General features: G+C 43.6%; 1 protein-coding gene across 6 annotated transcripts in view; it reads left to right on the top strand.

The window, feature by feature from the left end:
- The window catches only part of ate1 (arginyltransferase 1), a 50,225-nt gene that overhangs the window by 26,523 nt on the left and 10,709 nt on the right, over positions 1-12,993 (top strand). For all 6 annotated transcript variants that reach the window (XM_023411814.2, XM_087175463.1, XM_023411815.2 and 3 more), the window contains one exon: positions 2,887-2,986. In XM_023411814.2, coding sequence (XP_023267582.1) covers positions 2,887-2,986 — 100 coding nt within the window. The remainder of the gene's footprint in view (positions 1-2,886; positions 2,987-12,993) is intronic.

Below are 12,993 nucleotides of genomic sequence, written 5' to 3'. Positions count from 1 at the left end.
CCCCCCCACGCACACGCACACACACACACACACATGCACACACACTAAAGAAACATTCATTACATGAGATAGTTTTGCTTCTTCACAGCGTGACTGGAACCTGGGCTGTTCAACCATGTAAAAGTGTTCTCCTTTAAAGAAACTGCATTTAAAAATCATGGAGGAATTACGTGTAAAATATGTAACAGAAGTTTATTGTTGTTGTAGTGACAAGCGGCCATGGAAAGGTTGTGGAAAGACACGGAAAAGTTTTGGGATTTTACACAATGCCTTAGTGGGAACCCTGATTTGTTGGGGCATTTTTCCCTAGTTGTCATCTGGGAAAACAGGTATAGAGTTTGGATGATGTTACACTTCGGGTTAAATATGTATGTTAGGCTTCACAAAACAAGAACAGCACTGTGTGCATTGTGGTCTTCTGTGCAGCAGCATGTGTGTGATTCAGCAGTAGGAACAGGAGAGGGGGGTGTTGAGAAATTTCTTGCAGGAGTGTAGCTCCTTCTGCCTCAGGCCCCGAGGAGAGAAGTGAAGAAGGAGGAGGAGAAGAAAAGAGGCATATAATGAGGTGCCTGCAGCACTGTGTAGGAAACGCAGCTGGTGTCCAACCTGGATCACTTTCTTATGGGGATCTCCTGATTATATTGTGCTGCCCCTCATCCTGATCCAAGTCCTTAAATACTCAGCATTTGCTGATGTGGCATCCAGTCCCATGTTTTTTGATGTACATGTATATTTTTTTTTTATACACAAGAAGTGGCAGAATGCACTTAGAGCCTGCAGTGAGCTTATATTGAAATGAGATTTTGGATTTGGATTTTCTGTTAGTCATTTTCTATTATATTTTGTATAGCATCTCATATTGTTGTGTATACATTTTAGAGGAAAGAAAGCAGTTAAAGTTGTAAATGTACAGTTCAAGTCTTTAAAGGTACCTTGCACCTGCAAAATTTAGCAGATGCAAAGCAGCATTTTTTAAACCCGAAGAGGCTCTGTGCACATGGCTTTCTCGCTGCCGCATCCTCTCGTATCAGTGATTGGAACTGCAGGCTGCTGTTTTGTTTGTTTTGTGTGCTATTCAGTTCATTTGGCTTTAACGTGCTCCCAACTTTGTACACTTCCAGTTTTTAAGGGATCCCGATGGAGCATTTTTGACAGCTGCTTAGCCAGAGTACACAAATGAGGGATTGGAAATGGATCGAGCTCGACATAGCGATTGCTTATCCATCGGAAAGGCCTGGATTGGCCCCATCTTAATCCTGCAGACTGGCTGTTTTATATAGAGTACATAGATATACTGTGTGAGTTCAGGCTATTTTCCTTAGTTAAATAAGCTTCTGTATCTTCCCACCACTAGTAGCTCACTCTGTATTTTATATCTGGCTAATCAACACTATTCTTGTAGTGTTTGGTAATGAAATGTTTCCGCATGCATGCGAGGCTGCAGTAAGTACCTCGTGGTGCGCACTATTATGGGCCCTTTGTATCTGGGTGTGTATGTGTATGCACATCAGTATGAGCGAAGCTGTGCAGGAGCAGAGGGCTTGATAATTGGCTTGTGCTGGAGTGTCAGATGGCTGAAGAGGGGATAATGGCGGACTCAAGCTGCTGCCATGGGGGTGGAGGTGGGGGTGTGAAGGCCTCAAGTGAAGGGGGGGGGGGGCACAGGGCTTTTTGTGAATGGGCCCCTCGTCTCTCTTGACCCCCCTCCCCCAATTCAGGCCTGCCGGGCCCTTTTGTGGAGAGGGGATGGGAACCCAGGAACCTGGCAGCAAGCGGGTGACCTTCTAGCACCTCGCTCTAGCTGCCTCTCTTCTCCCTCCCTTTCTCTTTCTTGACCCCCCCCTCTTTTATATTCTCCTCCTGCTCTCTCTCTCTCCCTCTCTCTCCCCCTCCCTGTCCTGGCCTGCTTTGTCCCATGTCTTATTTTTCAGTGCATCTATTTTATTTTAAGGCCTCTTTCTCTCTCTCTTAAGTATTGTAAGAAAGAGAATTCTCCCCCTTCATTTAAGCGGGTGAAACACAGAGGGGTGGAAGGAAGAGTGAAACAAAAAGGGAGAAGAAAGAGGAGCTGGAATTTAGTTATGGAATAGTGAAGGAAATGGTGGAGGGAAAAGGGGGAAAATAGGCGTTTAGTAAAAGGATGCAATTAAGGGAGAAACTATTGGGGAAAAATAAAGCGAGCAAGACATTTACTGTATTTGAAGAAGCTGTATAAATCTTCCAAGTTCTAAATCTTTATTTTACACGCTCTCTCCCTCTTTTTTTCACCATCTCCTTTTCTGGTCAAGGGCTCAATGCCGATAGAGAGAAGGCAGTTGTTTTTGTGTAATGAAATGAGACCAAGAAAAGCTGCCTTTTTGAGTGTGGGTGTTTACTTCCTCAGCTTGGGCACTGCTCTAGTCGGAGCTGCTAGTCCCTATTTTATTTCTCATTGCCCTCATTTACACTTAAATATTCTAATATTAACTAATATATTCTAAGTGACGCAAATGTCTGGTCAGTTCTGATCTGTCATTATTGGCTTAGACAGTCTTAACCGCATGTGTATATATTTACAGCTAAAACACAATGAAAACTACTTTATATTTTAAATGTCCTGAACTTTAATTGAAGTTTAAAAAGAAATTATGTTGTTTATTTAATTGATGCCAAAATGATGATAAATACAATGTAGACAAACAAACATTCTGTACCATCTGAAATTTACTGCAGTGCTTGTCCCATGCACCAGGGATTGACTGCAAAGCAGCAAGTGCTGCTGGTGTGAGCCGTCATCTTAAGAAATAAACATCAAGCTACAAGTATGTGTGCTGTTTCTGAAAGCAGTGCCTGTCTTTGCGGTACTTCTCTGAAAAGGTGTGTTCATGTGTTTCCCACCCACCACAGGGAGATCGCTTTCACCAGGCATCTGCAGAAACAGTCCCCCAAGCTGTCCTACTACTACCTGGGCTTTTACATTCACTCCTGCCCCAAGATGCGGTACAAGGTATGTATCGTCTGCGACACATCTCTCATGTTTCTCACCTTTGTATAAACAGCATCTTCAGTTTAAATAGCTCAGCTGATTTTTATTCTGTCACAACAACCAAATTCTAAAAAAGATTACATTGAATTATACAGTGTATCTGCATGTTTGATATTTTAATATTTTTGACCTTTGGTAACAAAGGACTGTCTCAACAATAGACGATCCTAGTTTGAGTTCCACAAAATGAATCAAATAAGATAATGGCAACGCATACTAAATTACTGTTCCACTTCTCTGTCCTGAAATGTTTAATTTGGGTTAGAATGACAACCTGTTTTAATGGATGTACATCACTGAGCTCATCAATGTATTTCCATGCTTTGTTTATAATATTTCACTGAAATGTTCCCCGCTACACAAAATGCCACGATGATATATGACCAACATTTTGATGTGCAAGCCCATTTCGCGTGAGACAAATGTTTCTGCTCTGTCTGTTTGGTGTTTTAATGATTCACACTGAGCCTCACGTTCCACAACATCTCTCTGTACGTGAGCCATGATCTGTTCTCCGCTGCATTGTCAGAGTAAAGAGTAAAGACGATAAAGTTCAGCTGTTCTATGGGCGCATCAGGATGATGCTGCAGGGTCATGTGTCAAGAAATGTGTTGATCGCTCTCTCGCGCTATTTACGTATCTCTCTCTCTCTCTCTCTGTCTCTCTCTCTCTCAGTCTATCCCCCTCCTCCCTGAACTGGTCCTCCTGGACCACAGTGGCGTTCCTCTGATTACTTTTGCATCATATAAGTTTCTGTCAGGAATTAAAGGTCCCAACTGCCTGCTTATAAAGGAAGAGGAAGACCGTCCTTCCCCTTTTTTTCCTCTTCTACTTTTGTTATCATAGGTGCAAAGGCCTCTACAGGACCCTACTTCTGTTCTTTTCATTTTGTTTTCCACATGTCACCTGCTTAATTTTTCATATACTGCAGTCTTGAATGTTGCCGTCCATAAGTGTATCCAGCTTAGTATATTAACATATTAAGGAGCACAGTTGGTTAATGATAGATTCTTTACCTTAAAGATATATTGTTCGTCAGAGAGCTTTTATGTCTCCAACGTAAACACGCATATGTATTATATGCTCACATGTACATGGAATAGTTATTACGCCTAAACAGCTGATTCATACGCAGTAAAGTTAAGAGGGTTAAAAACAAGGAGAGATTTAAGTAGATTCGATGGAGTGAATCCCGACAGAGGGAGCGTGAGAGAGAAAAAAGGGGATGTAGGGGAGGTACAGGCAAAGGCAAGGAAGAGAGGATAAGGCTGCTGAAGACATTAAAGGTTGAGCGAGAGGTCATGCTCGCAACATCAACTCGGAGGCAAGAAGTGTGTGGCACATATGCACAGATGTATGCATATATTTTTTTTTTTACACAAGCACAGTGGATGTACTGTGGAAACTTTTTCGTAAATGCATAATGTACATGCGCACACAGGAGCCGCGACTCACACAAACATTCACACCAAACGCCACTTAAAGATCTATAGCTTCAGGAGGACGGTGAAAGAAAGTCCATTAGTTTGGCCAAGGTTCTTTCTCTCATTCATCTACTAATTCCTCTATTTCTCAGTCATTTCATTCAGATATTCCCAGAGCTTGTTCTTGCCCATGGGAGAATGATGTCTTTTTGGGGATTATGGCAAAGTGCCACACCTTTCTCTCCATTTACATCTTGCTTTAGAGTTTGCATTGTGCTTTGCCCATTTTCTCAGTTTGGGAGTCTGTGTATGGAATGCATGTGAGTGTGTTTGCTCTGTTTATGTGTCTGTGTGTTGAATCTTGATCACACTGTTCTGTCTGAGAACGCTGTTACCACAGCACCTAACCCCCCCCTGCACTGGCATTTACTCCCCAACCCCCCATATCTGTTTTTGTGTGTTTGCCATTGCAGCATCTTGTTCGCAGCCTCCCCACTTCTTCCTATTTTACCCTTGGGGAGGAACACAGAACAAGGGTGAGAAGGTTGCCCAGTTCCCACCTTTGCGCTCTCACACTCCCACAGAAACACACCCGCGCTCAAACACGCTCTCAGCACATGCACAGTGTCTCACTCCATTGTCTGATTTGCATATAAGCCTGAGTAGTTCATTAATGCACAGACATACTGTGGAATTGTTCGAGTCTCAAAGATGGGGAGCCCCAAAACTCCACTGTCATTGTGTTGGAGGTTTACTGGTTTCTGGAGCTCAGTCCTGCTGCTTGCCTCTTTAAGGACCAAAACACCAGCACTTGAACCCTGCTGGACACCACTCAGACTCCTTCAACACCACTCCCTCTCTCCATTTTATCCACCGACCCCTCCTTTCCACTTTCCCATTTCTTTGGGAACTCTCTGTACCCATCACTTTTGCTGAGACCATGTCCACACTAATATGGATAATACGTTTAAAAACAAAACAAAACAAAACAAAAAATCCCCTCCATTTGGGCCCTCTGTGCATGAGGTGGGGCTTTTCACACACAAAACGTGGGAGTGAAAAGCACTTTGGAAATATTTGGAAATTTGAATAAATAGGAAAATAATTAAATAACATAGATAAAATATCAAAAAGAATGTATTATTGTCAACTTGTAAACAAAGACATACTTTAGGAGCTAGCTCTCTAATTGACTAACAGAGGGAAAAACATAATTTATTTTTTTATTGTTTCATCATTTTAATTTGGACGGAAAAGTTGTACAGAAATCATTTGTGCTGTAAACTTTCCACTTCAGAACTTTGATTCTAATCACTGTCGATTTAGTTGAAGCTTAAAAGGCCTTCGTTAACACAACACAACTTAGAGGAATACTAAAATATTGGAATTTCACAATTGTTCATACAGTACTCTCATTCCCTGAGGAGCTATAGAGCTGCATTGTTTATGTAACTGATACCAGCAGCATTGTGAAAGTCGTATTATGGTGCCTCCATACAGTGTTCATAGACGTACTGGAGAGTTTGTAAAAGTAATTGTAAGGTAACACTTTTAAGCCTCCACCTGAGCTGCTCCTTTGTGTTAAGATTGGTCTGTGTGATGCTACATTCTAAGAGACTGACTCTTATCTGTGTTTCCATCTCAGTGTATTCTTGTCTTCTGTGTTGGGAAGAAAGTCCTTTCTGCCAGGTCACATCTCCTGGCACAGGCGCACAGCTCCATGTGCGATGGGTTGAAAACTTCTGAGCAGTGCCAAAGCCTGGACATGGTCCTGCAGAGCAGCCTTAAAGGGTCCTAGAAGACTTGGAGTCCAGCCAGGAACAGGGCGCTGCCTGGCCAGTGTCAGACCCTCTCCTTTGTTCTCAAAGCTGGGACGGAGCGTCCCACAGAGCCTTGCTGGTTTGGCTGGTGGGTTCAGGGTTAGACGTGACATCCTGCCCCTGGCTCATGTCCCTGGTCCTCTGGCCCTCCCTGGCCCTGCCTGGCTCTCTGATGTTGAGCTGTAGAGAGCAGAAGGTGAAGCTGTTGGAGGCTAAATGAGACCAAAGGTCTTGGCCCTCCTGCCATTCTTCTTTTTTTCACTCTCATGTGTAGCTTAAAGTCATCTGAATTAAACGCTCTCATGACTTCAGACAGAGTAACTGAGACTTTGTGGTTTGTGGAGAGCTAAATTCTCTGGCTTGTTGATCTTTGCCTGAAATGTCACGCAGCATATTTGTAGCCCTGACGAAAGAACCTGCATGCTAAGTAAAGATTCTGTCGCCATCAAGACATGCTTCAATAGGCCTATATCTGGATGCAGCTGCAGTTTATATTCTTTTATATTTTCTAAAAGCACCTGAGATTGAGTTCAGCTCTTGGCACGATCTGCATTAGGATGTTTATCCTAAACCATAAACAACCGCCTTAACCTACATTTGAACTCACACGTTTTACACACCATATTTTATTCCCTTGTCCTCCGGTAACCCCACCATCCAGCTTCAGCAGCTAGCGCACTTAGAGTTTCATTAGCTGTCATCTTCTAAATGTCCACTTTTTTATTTTGCACAGAACAAAGAGTAATAAATCCGTGCCACGTTCTAGTGATTTTCCATTTCTTCACCAGAGATGTGTGTATGTGTGAGCACTTGTCTGTGTCAGTTACTTTTAAGTAGTGAATAAGCAGACTTTGATGATAACAAACGAGGCGGTCACCCACTTGGCTTTACCAGTCTGCAGTACCTGGTCCAAACACATGAAGTAATTTTCAAGTGTGTCATGCACGCACGCACGTACACACACACACACACACACACACACACACACACAGAGAGACAGAATACCCGGTTTTACCCACTTGGTGAGGGAGTGAGAGAGTTACATGAAGTGGCTCTTACTCTTGTTATTATTGTTCACAGTGAAAGAATGTCTCGCTCTGAGCCCAGGAAACCATTAAATTTTCCACAGAGAGGAAGAATGAAGGAGTGAGCAAAATGAGTGAAAGGAGGAGGAAGAGGGCAGATGGAGAGAGAAAAAAAAACAAAAAAAACAGGAGTGACAAAATGTGTGCCAAATGAGAAAAGGAGGCAAGATGAAAAGGATTATTCGTTTCCCGGTGGTACTTCGCTGACTTTTAAAGAGCCCTTTCGCAGCAGCTGCACCTCCGTTCCCCTTCAACCCAACTCCTCCTCGCCGACAAACAACAAACAGTGACACAGAGCCGGTCAGTTCTCTAGCAACAGCCAGCAGTTTTCCACATGGCCAAAGCTTTTGAATTCAGCAGACCTGAAATTAATCCATCTAGGTGTCAGCAGCCACTGTGTGGAAAAGTTTGTTAGGATACTACTGATGAAAGAATTTGATGTTGGTTTCAGTTCCCGTTGCTGCTATGCTAATATTTGCCTTAATCGGTGTGTGCCTGCAGGCTTTTCTGTCACCTGCTGCATGGGCTTAGTTATCATGACAACATTAGACATGACAAAGTGCCTCCCAGCTCCGGCATGTACATCGGACCTCATTTTCTCAAGACACACAAGTGCATACCTGCACACTCATGTTTTTCAAAGTTAAGTTATGATCGATTCTAAAACTTTCTCCTACCCCTCATTCTTTTTCTCACTGATTTAATTTGAGCTCGGTCACATCAGTTCTGAACAGCTGATCCGAGAAGAGAAACAACACTCACGCAGTGCCATCAGTAACCAGCAGCATATGTTAATGTAATGAGCCTTCCCCTCAACAAGTCCGTCTCCTCTCCAGGTACGCAGTGGCAGGTTATGACATGCTAAAAGGCTCCAAGCCACAGCTATCAGGACTATGCATGCATGTTATTTTCATTGAAGGGGCCCATTCAGACAGTATGTTATGTGTACGTGTGTGACCTCACATTCTATGTGTCACTTGTTGTACATCTGGGCAGATTAAGAGTGACAGTGTGTGAGTTTGAGGCATCTAGAGGTGAGCGTTTCCCACAGAGGTTTGAGTGTTTGCCTGCGTACGAACGCCAGTAGTGTTGGATTTGTTCACGAGGGCTTTGCTTTCTTATGTATCTTGCTGATTGTTGTTCTGCTCCCTGCATAAACGTTATAACCCGTTGATGGATTTTTGATGAGTCGTACTGAAAAGCTTACAGCGAACACCGGTGTTTGTGTGGAACCGGTGGGTTTACGCTTCACAGGTCCTACAGGTCCAGGCACAGTGCAGCCAGCCCTTTTTCTCTTTTTTGTTTCCATTCTTCTTTCAGCAACTGTTCAAGAAACCAGCCACCATGCTGGTTGGGATGAAAGATTGATAGAGAAGGGATCGGACTAAAAAAACTTTCAACTGATTTCATTCAGAGATAAAACACGGCAACACATTTTGTTGATTTAGTCCAAAGGTATTACAGACCCTGATCCTGTTCCGCCAATTCATAGCTACATGCTAAGATGCACCAAGGCTCAAACAGAGCTGGTATAAAGTTACTGTGGTGAGTTCATTGTTCCATGTTGAAACTGTCGGCCTTTCTCACGTTTTTATCATCACACTTTAGTTTCTTTAGACCTCTTTTTTTTTTTTTTTCCCCAGTTTCTTTTCCTCAGATGAAGCAATATTAGGTTTGTTTTTAGAGGGCATTTTTCTGCTATGCCAGGAGCATTACCTTCCAACAATGTGCCTATCAAAACCTGTGCCCATCAAAATAAGATCAAACCCAACCAGGCTCATTTTCTCCCTCTCTGTGAAATTTATAAGCTAAAGCAAACCCCTTTCTCTACCTTCCAGTTCCCCCCTCCCCCTGTCTTAAATTAGAGCATTTCTGACAGAAACAGCGTTGTTTGATTTAGCTCGACAGGAGACCACCAACAGTGCACCTCTCAGCAGAAACATTTGTTTAAAGTTTTTGATAATTTTGCTTCTCTTTTATGCCTCATCACCCCCCCCCCTTCTGTCCTGCCATGTGTTTTTAACAAATCATTAACAGGCTACAGCACGGTCTGAGGGCAGCCTCTGCTTGGCACCCCCAAGGAGGAGTGCTGACAGGGTGAGGGTCTGAGGGAGCATAGTTCAAGAGGTCAGGTCAGACGATTCAGTCGTACTGCTGGTGGAAGGACGGAGATGGGTGAAGGCGGGTGGCAGGAGGGAAAGAGCTAGGGGGAGGTGTGAAGGTCACAAGGGTGAAAATGAGAGTTTAGAGAGGGTGTCATGCTGAGCTGATCCAGAGCCCTCTAGCTGCCAGCCTGAGGTGTTTGCCTTGCCATTAACTTTGCCACTATTTATTTTCAAACCTGCTGCAGCTGCGCCACTTTGTCTGAAACGCCTGGTTTCTTTTTGGCAAGGCAATGCATTCAGGTTTTTGATAAGCACCACTGGACAGAATGAGCTGGTCTCATAAATGCAGCTAGACATTTATTCAGTGTGCGGGTAGATGGCCTCTGGTTTGGTCTTGCAGTGAGAAGTTTGAGGTGGGCTTTTAAGACCAAGATTAGGGGCAAGTCAGTAAGCTGTGGTCTGTGTCAGACAGGCGTAACAGCTCGCTTGCCCATAAAGCCAGAGGAGATAAAGAGATAAAAGTGCCCAGTCTGTGAGCTGATGCCCATAAAAGCGCTGCCATTGGTTCTCAGGGCTCCGTCGAAATGCGATCCTGTAAAAATATTTTCTCCTCATTAACCTGTCATCCGTGGAGCCGTGACGCATAGCCAGGCGAGGGAGTGCTGGGACAGAGTTTGGTGGATTGTGGGGGCTGTCAGGGGCCCAAGGGGGAGACTTACCAGTCTGGAAGCTTTATTTGAAGGTCGTCCTGTGGTAATGTGTTGAGTAGGGTGAAAAGGCCTTGGTGGGCCCCGAGTGTTTAAACAGCAGCAGTTAGCGTAAATCTCCCCAAACGCAGACCCCAGACATGTTCAGGGCACTCGCACACATAACTCAATACACACACACACACACACACACACACACACACACACACACACACACACACACACAAATGCATATGTACATATTGTCACAGACTGTGGTGAAAGTGCATCTGTGTGGGCTACTATTCTGAGATACAGCTTGTTTGGACATGTCTTTCACTGGTGCTGTCCCTCTGTCCACCCTGCTTGGTTTTTAGTGCTATTTGTCTAGCTGCAGTTGTGTTTGTGTGACCCGCGCTGTTTACGTGTGTCCATCAGCGGCCAGAGGCCCCCCCAGCCATGCCCCCGTGTCTGGGCAGAATGTGTGTGTTTCAACAGTCTAAAGACCAAAGAGGGGGTGCATTGTGAGAGTGTATGTTGGAGAGAGAGTACGGATGTAGGGATCAAGGCCTGTGTTTATTGGTTTTTGACTAAGATTGGCTGAATGTGACCCTGGGTCAGAGTGCTGGCCTGGGCCGGTCTAGGTTTGGTCTGCTTGGCTCTGGGTCACACTAGGCCTCTTTGTATACCCACTGAGTCCAGATAGATCCGGGGTGACAAGTAGCTGAATAACGTACTGCGAAGAGACCACAAATGCGACATGGTGACCATATTTGTCTGTTTGGGTCAAATGTCCACTTCTGTCTGCGAGTGCTTGAGCAATATGTAATCCTACATAATATCATATTCACTATTGTGTTCATGCTTGACCTCCCATATTATAAAACAGACTCCTTTTTGTATGGCATGTTATTTTTGGATAATATATCTTTTGCCGGAGCCAAACAGAGTCCCACATTAGTGACCTCATCTATTCTGCAACCAGACTTACGTCACACTCTTGGAGCCGCTCTGTCTCACACTGAAGTAGGTGTTCAGTTGACCAGCAGATTATTGTATAACTCAATGCTCCATCCTGAAGAGATTTGAGCTGCACTGATACTGTTAACAAGAATAGACTCATTGAAACTGCAGCTAGACTTTCTGTACAGTGCCTGACTTGTGCACACACACGTACAGGGACACATCAGCGAGCGGTAGGCTGGGTGAAAACTCAACTGGAGATATGAGCAGGAAATCAGCAGCAGATGTGGGGTGTAAAGTAATGCAGATGGAGGCAGGGAAACCCTGTCACTGTGACAACCAGTCCACCTCCCGGCTTCGGGTCTTTCCTCCACCAAGCATGAGAGAGGACAACTTTGAGCCATGATACTGCGGTGTGACTGCAAAACAATGAGGGAGATCCTCAAATGGAAGATGTGATAGTACCTAAGGTCTCTTTCATGAGAGCATATTGGTGTATTTTATTATATAGGGAATAATAATAAAAGACAGTAATCACAAGCAGGAGAAAGCACAAAGGATAACAAAGGGTACAAATCCTTAAAAAGTGATTTAAATTGATACTAATTCTGCTGGTCTTAAATTCTTATACAGAATTTCATCCAAAATTGTCGTCAGAATTCAATTGTTTTATCTAATCAATCGTCCAAAAACCAAAGATTTTCAATTTATGTTATAAAACAGAAAAGCAGCTAATTTACATTCTAAAAAGCTGAAACCAGGGAATGTATCTTTGACATTTTTGCTTGAAAAATGGCTTCAAAGGTGAATCTTTATAAGTAAATGAAGTAAATGCTAACTGCAGAGTTCATCCTCTGTTTGTTCCACACAAACCCATTTTGTTGTTGCGAGAAGCATAAACATATCATTTCCTTTGCTCCAGAAATAGTGTTGTGATAAAAAAAACTGGCGTAAAAACTTACGCTTTGTTTTTACTGGAGCAAAATTTTAATTAACTTTTTAACTGATAATAAGCTGAGTCACAGTTTTTACCTGGCTGCCATTTTGGACAGGCTCGACACGGTTCTGGCTGATAGTCTCGGTTGATGAAAGTTGTCTCCGCTCTCCAAAGACCACACTCACATGTCTGCTTCCTAGTCAGACAGGGAGGAAGAAAAGAAGCAGAAGGCAAAAGAGGTGTAGGTTTTCATGAGGTTTTCTTGGCTGCGGCAAAAAACTCGATTTATGTGTCTGATTAATTGCTTTTCGTATAAATCATAGGCATGGGGCCTGGGGCATCCCCTCCCTGCCTTGAGATGTGTGAGAAAACAAGACAGAAATGGAGAGAAGGGTGCACAACGAAGGAAAGGAAAAAGGTGACAGCTATGTGTTGGAGTCGATGAGTTGGTAATAAAGTTTGCTCTGACAGCAGCTCCCGCCGCTATCTGTATGTGAGTGAAGTCTGTGTGGCCTGAAAAGAACGATGCTGTGTGTGTCACCAAGGGTGGTCAGAGTGATAATAGATCTGCAAAGTATTGTGTAACTGCGGGTCAAGCCCTGTGGAGATATGTGTTTGTTTACCTCTGATGAGTTGAGGTTGTGTAATTGTTTACGCTGGAGCATCTTGTTATTCAAATGAGGTTGAGCAGTTTTTACTCTCTTGCCTTGTTAAAGTTCAGTTCTCTGGGAAATCTGCACTGAAGAAGATTGCTTTCCTTTAAGCAGTGACCTTCGCACGTTCATTAGCCAACGCATAGGAAAACACTAGATTTATATGCACTGCACAGCAGTAAATGAACAGTTTCCATTTTGTTTCTAACTCTTTATGTGACTGCTATTGAATGTAGCTTTTTATTTTCTCCTCTCATCTGCTTTATTTCTCTTGTCTCCATCTCAAACCCCCCCC

This window comes from Seriola lalandi, unplaced genomic scaffold (assembly GCF_002814215.2).
Source record: "Seriola lalandi dorsalis isolate HSWRI2012SDOR001 ecotype SW California unplaced genomic scaffold, Sedor1 jcf7180002054470, whole genome shotgun sequence".
Lineage (NCBI taxonomy): Eukaryota > Metazoa > Chordata > Actinopteri > Carangiformes > Carangidae > Seriola > Seriola lalandi.
The sequence above is the reverse complement of the archived record's forward strand: the minus strand, read 5'-3'. Positions and strand labels throughout refer to the sequence as shown.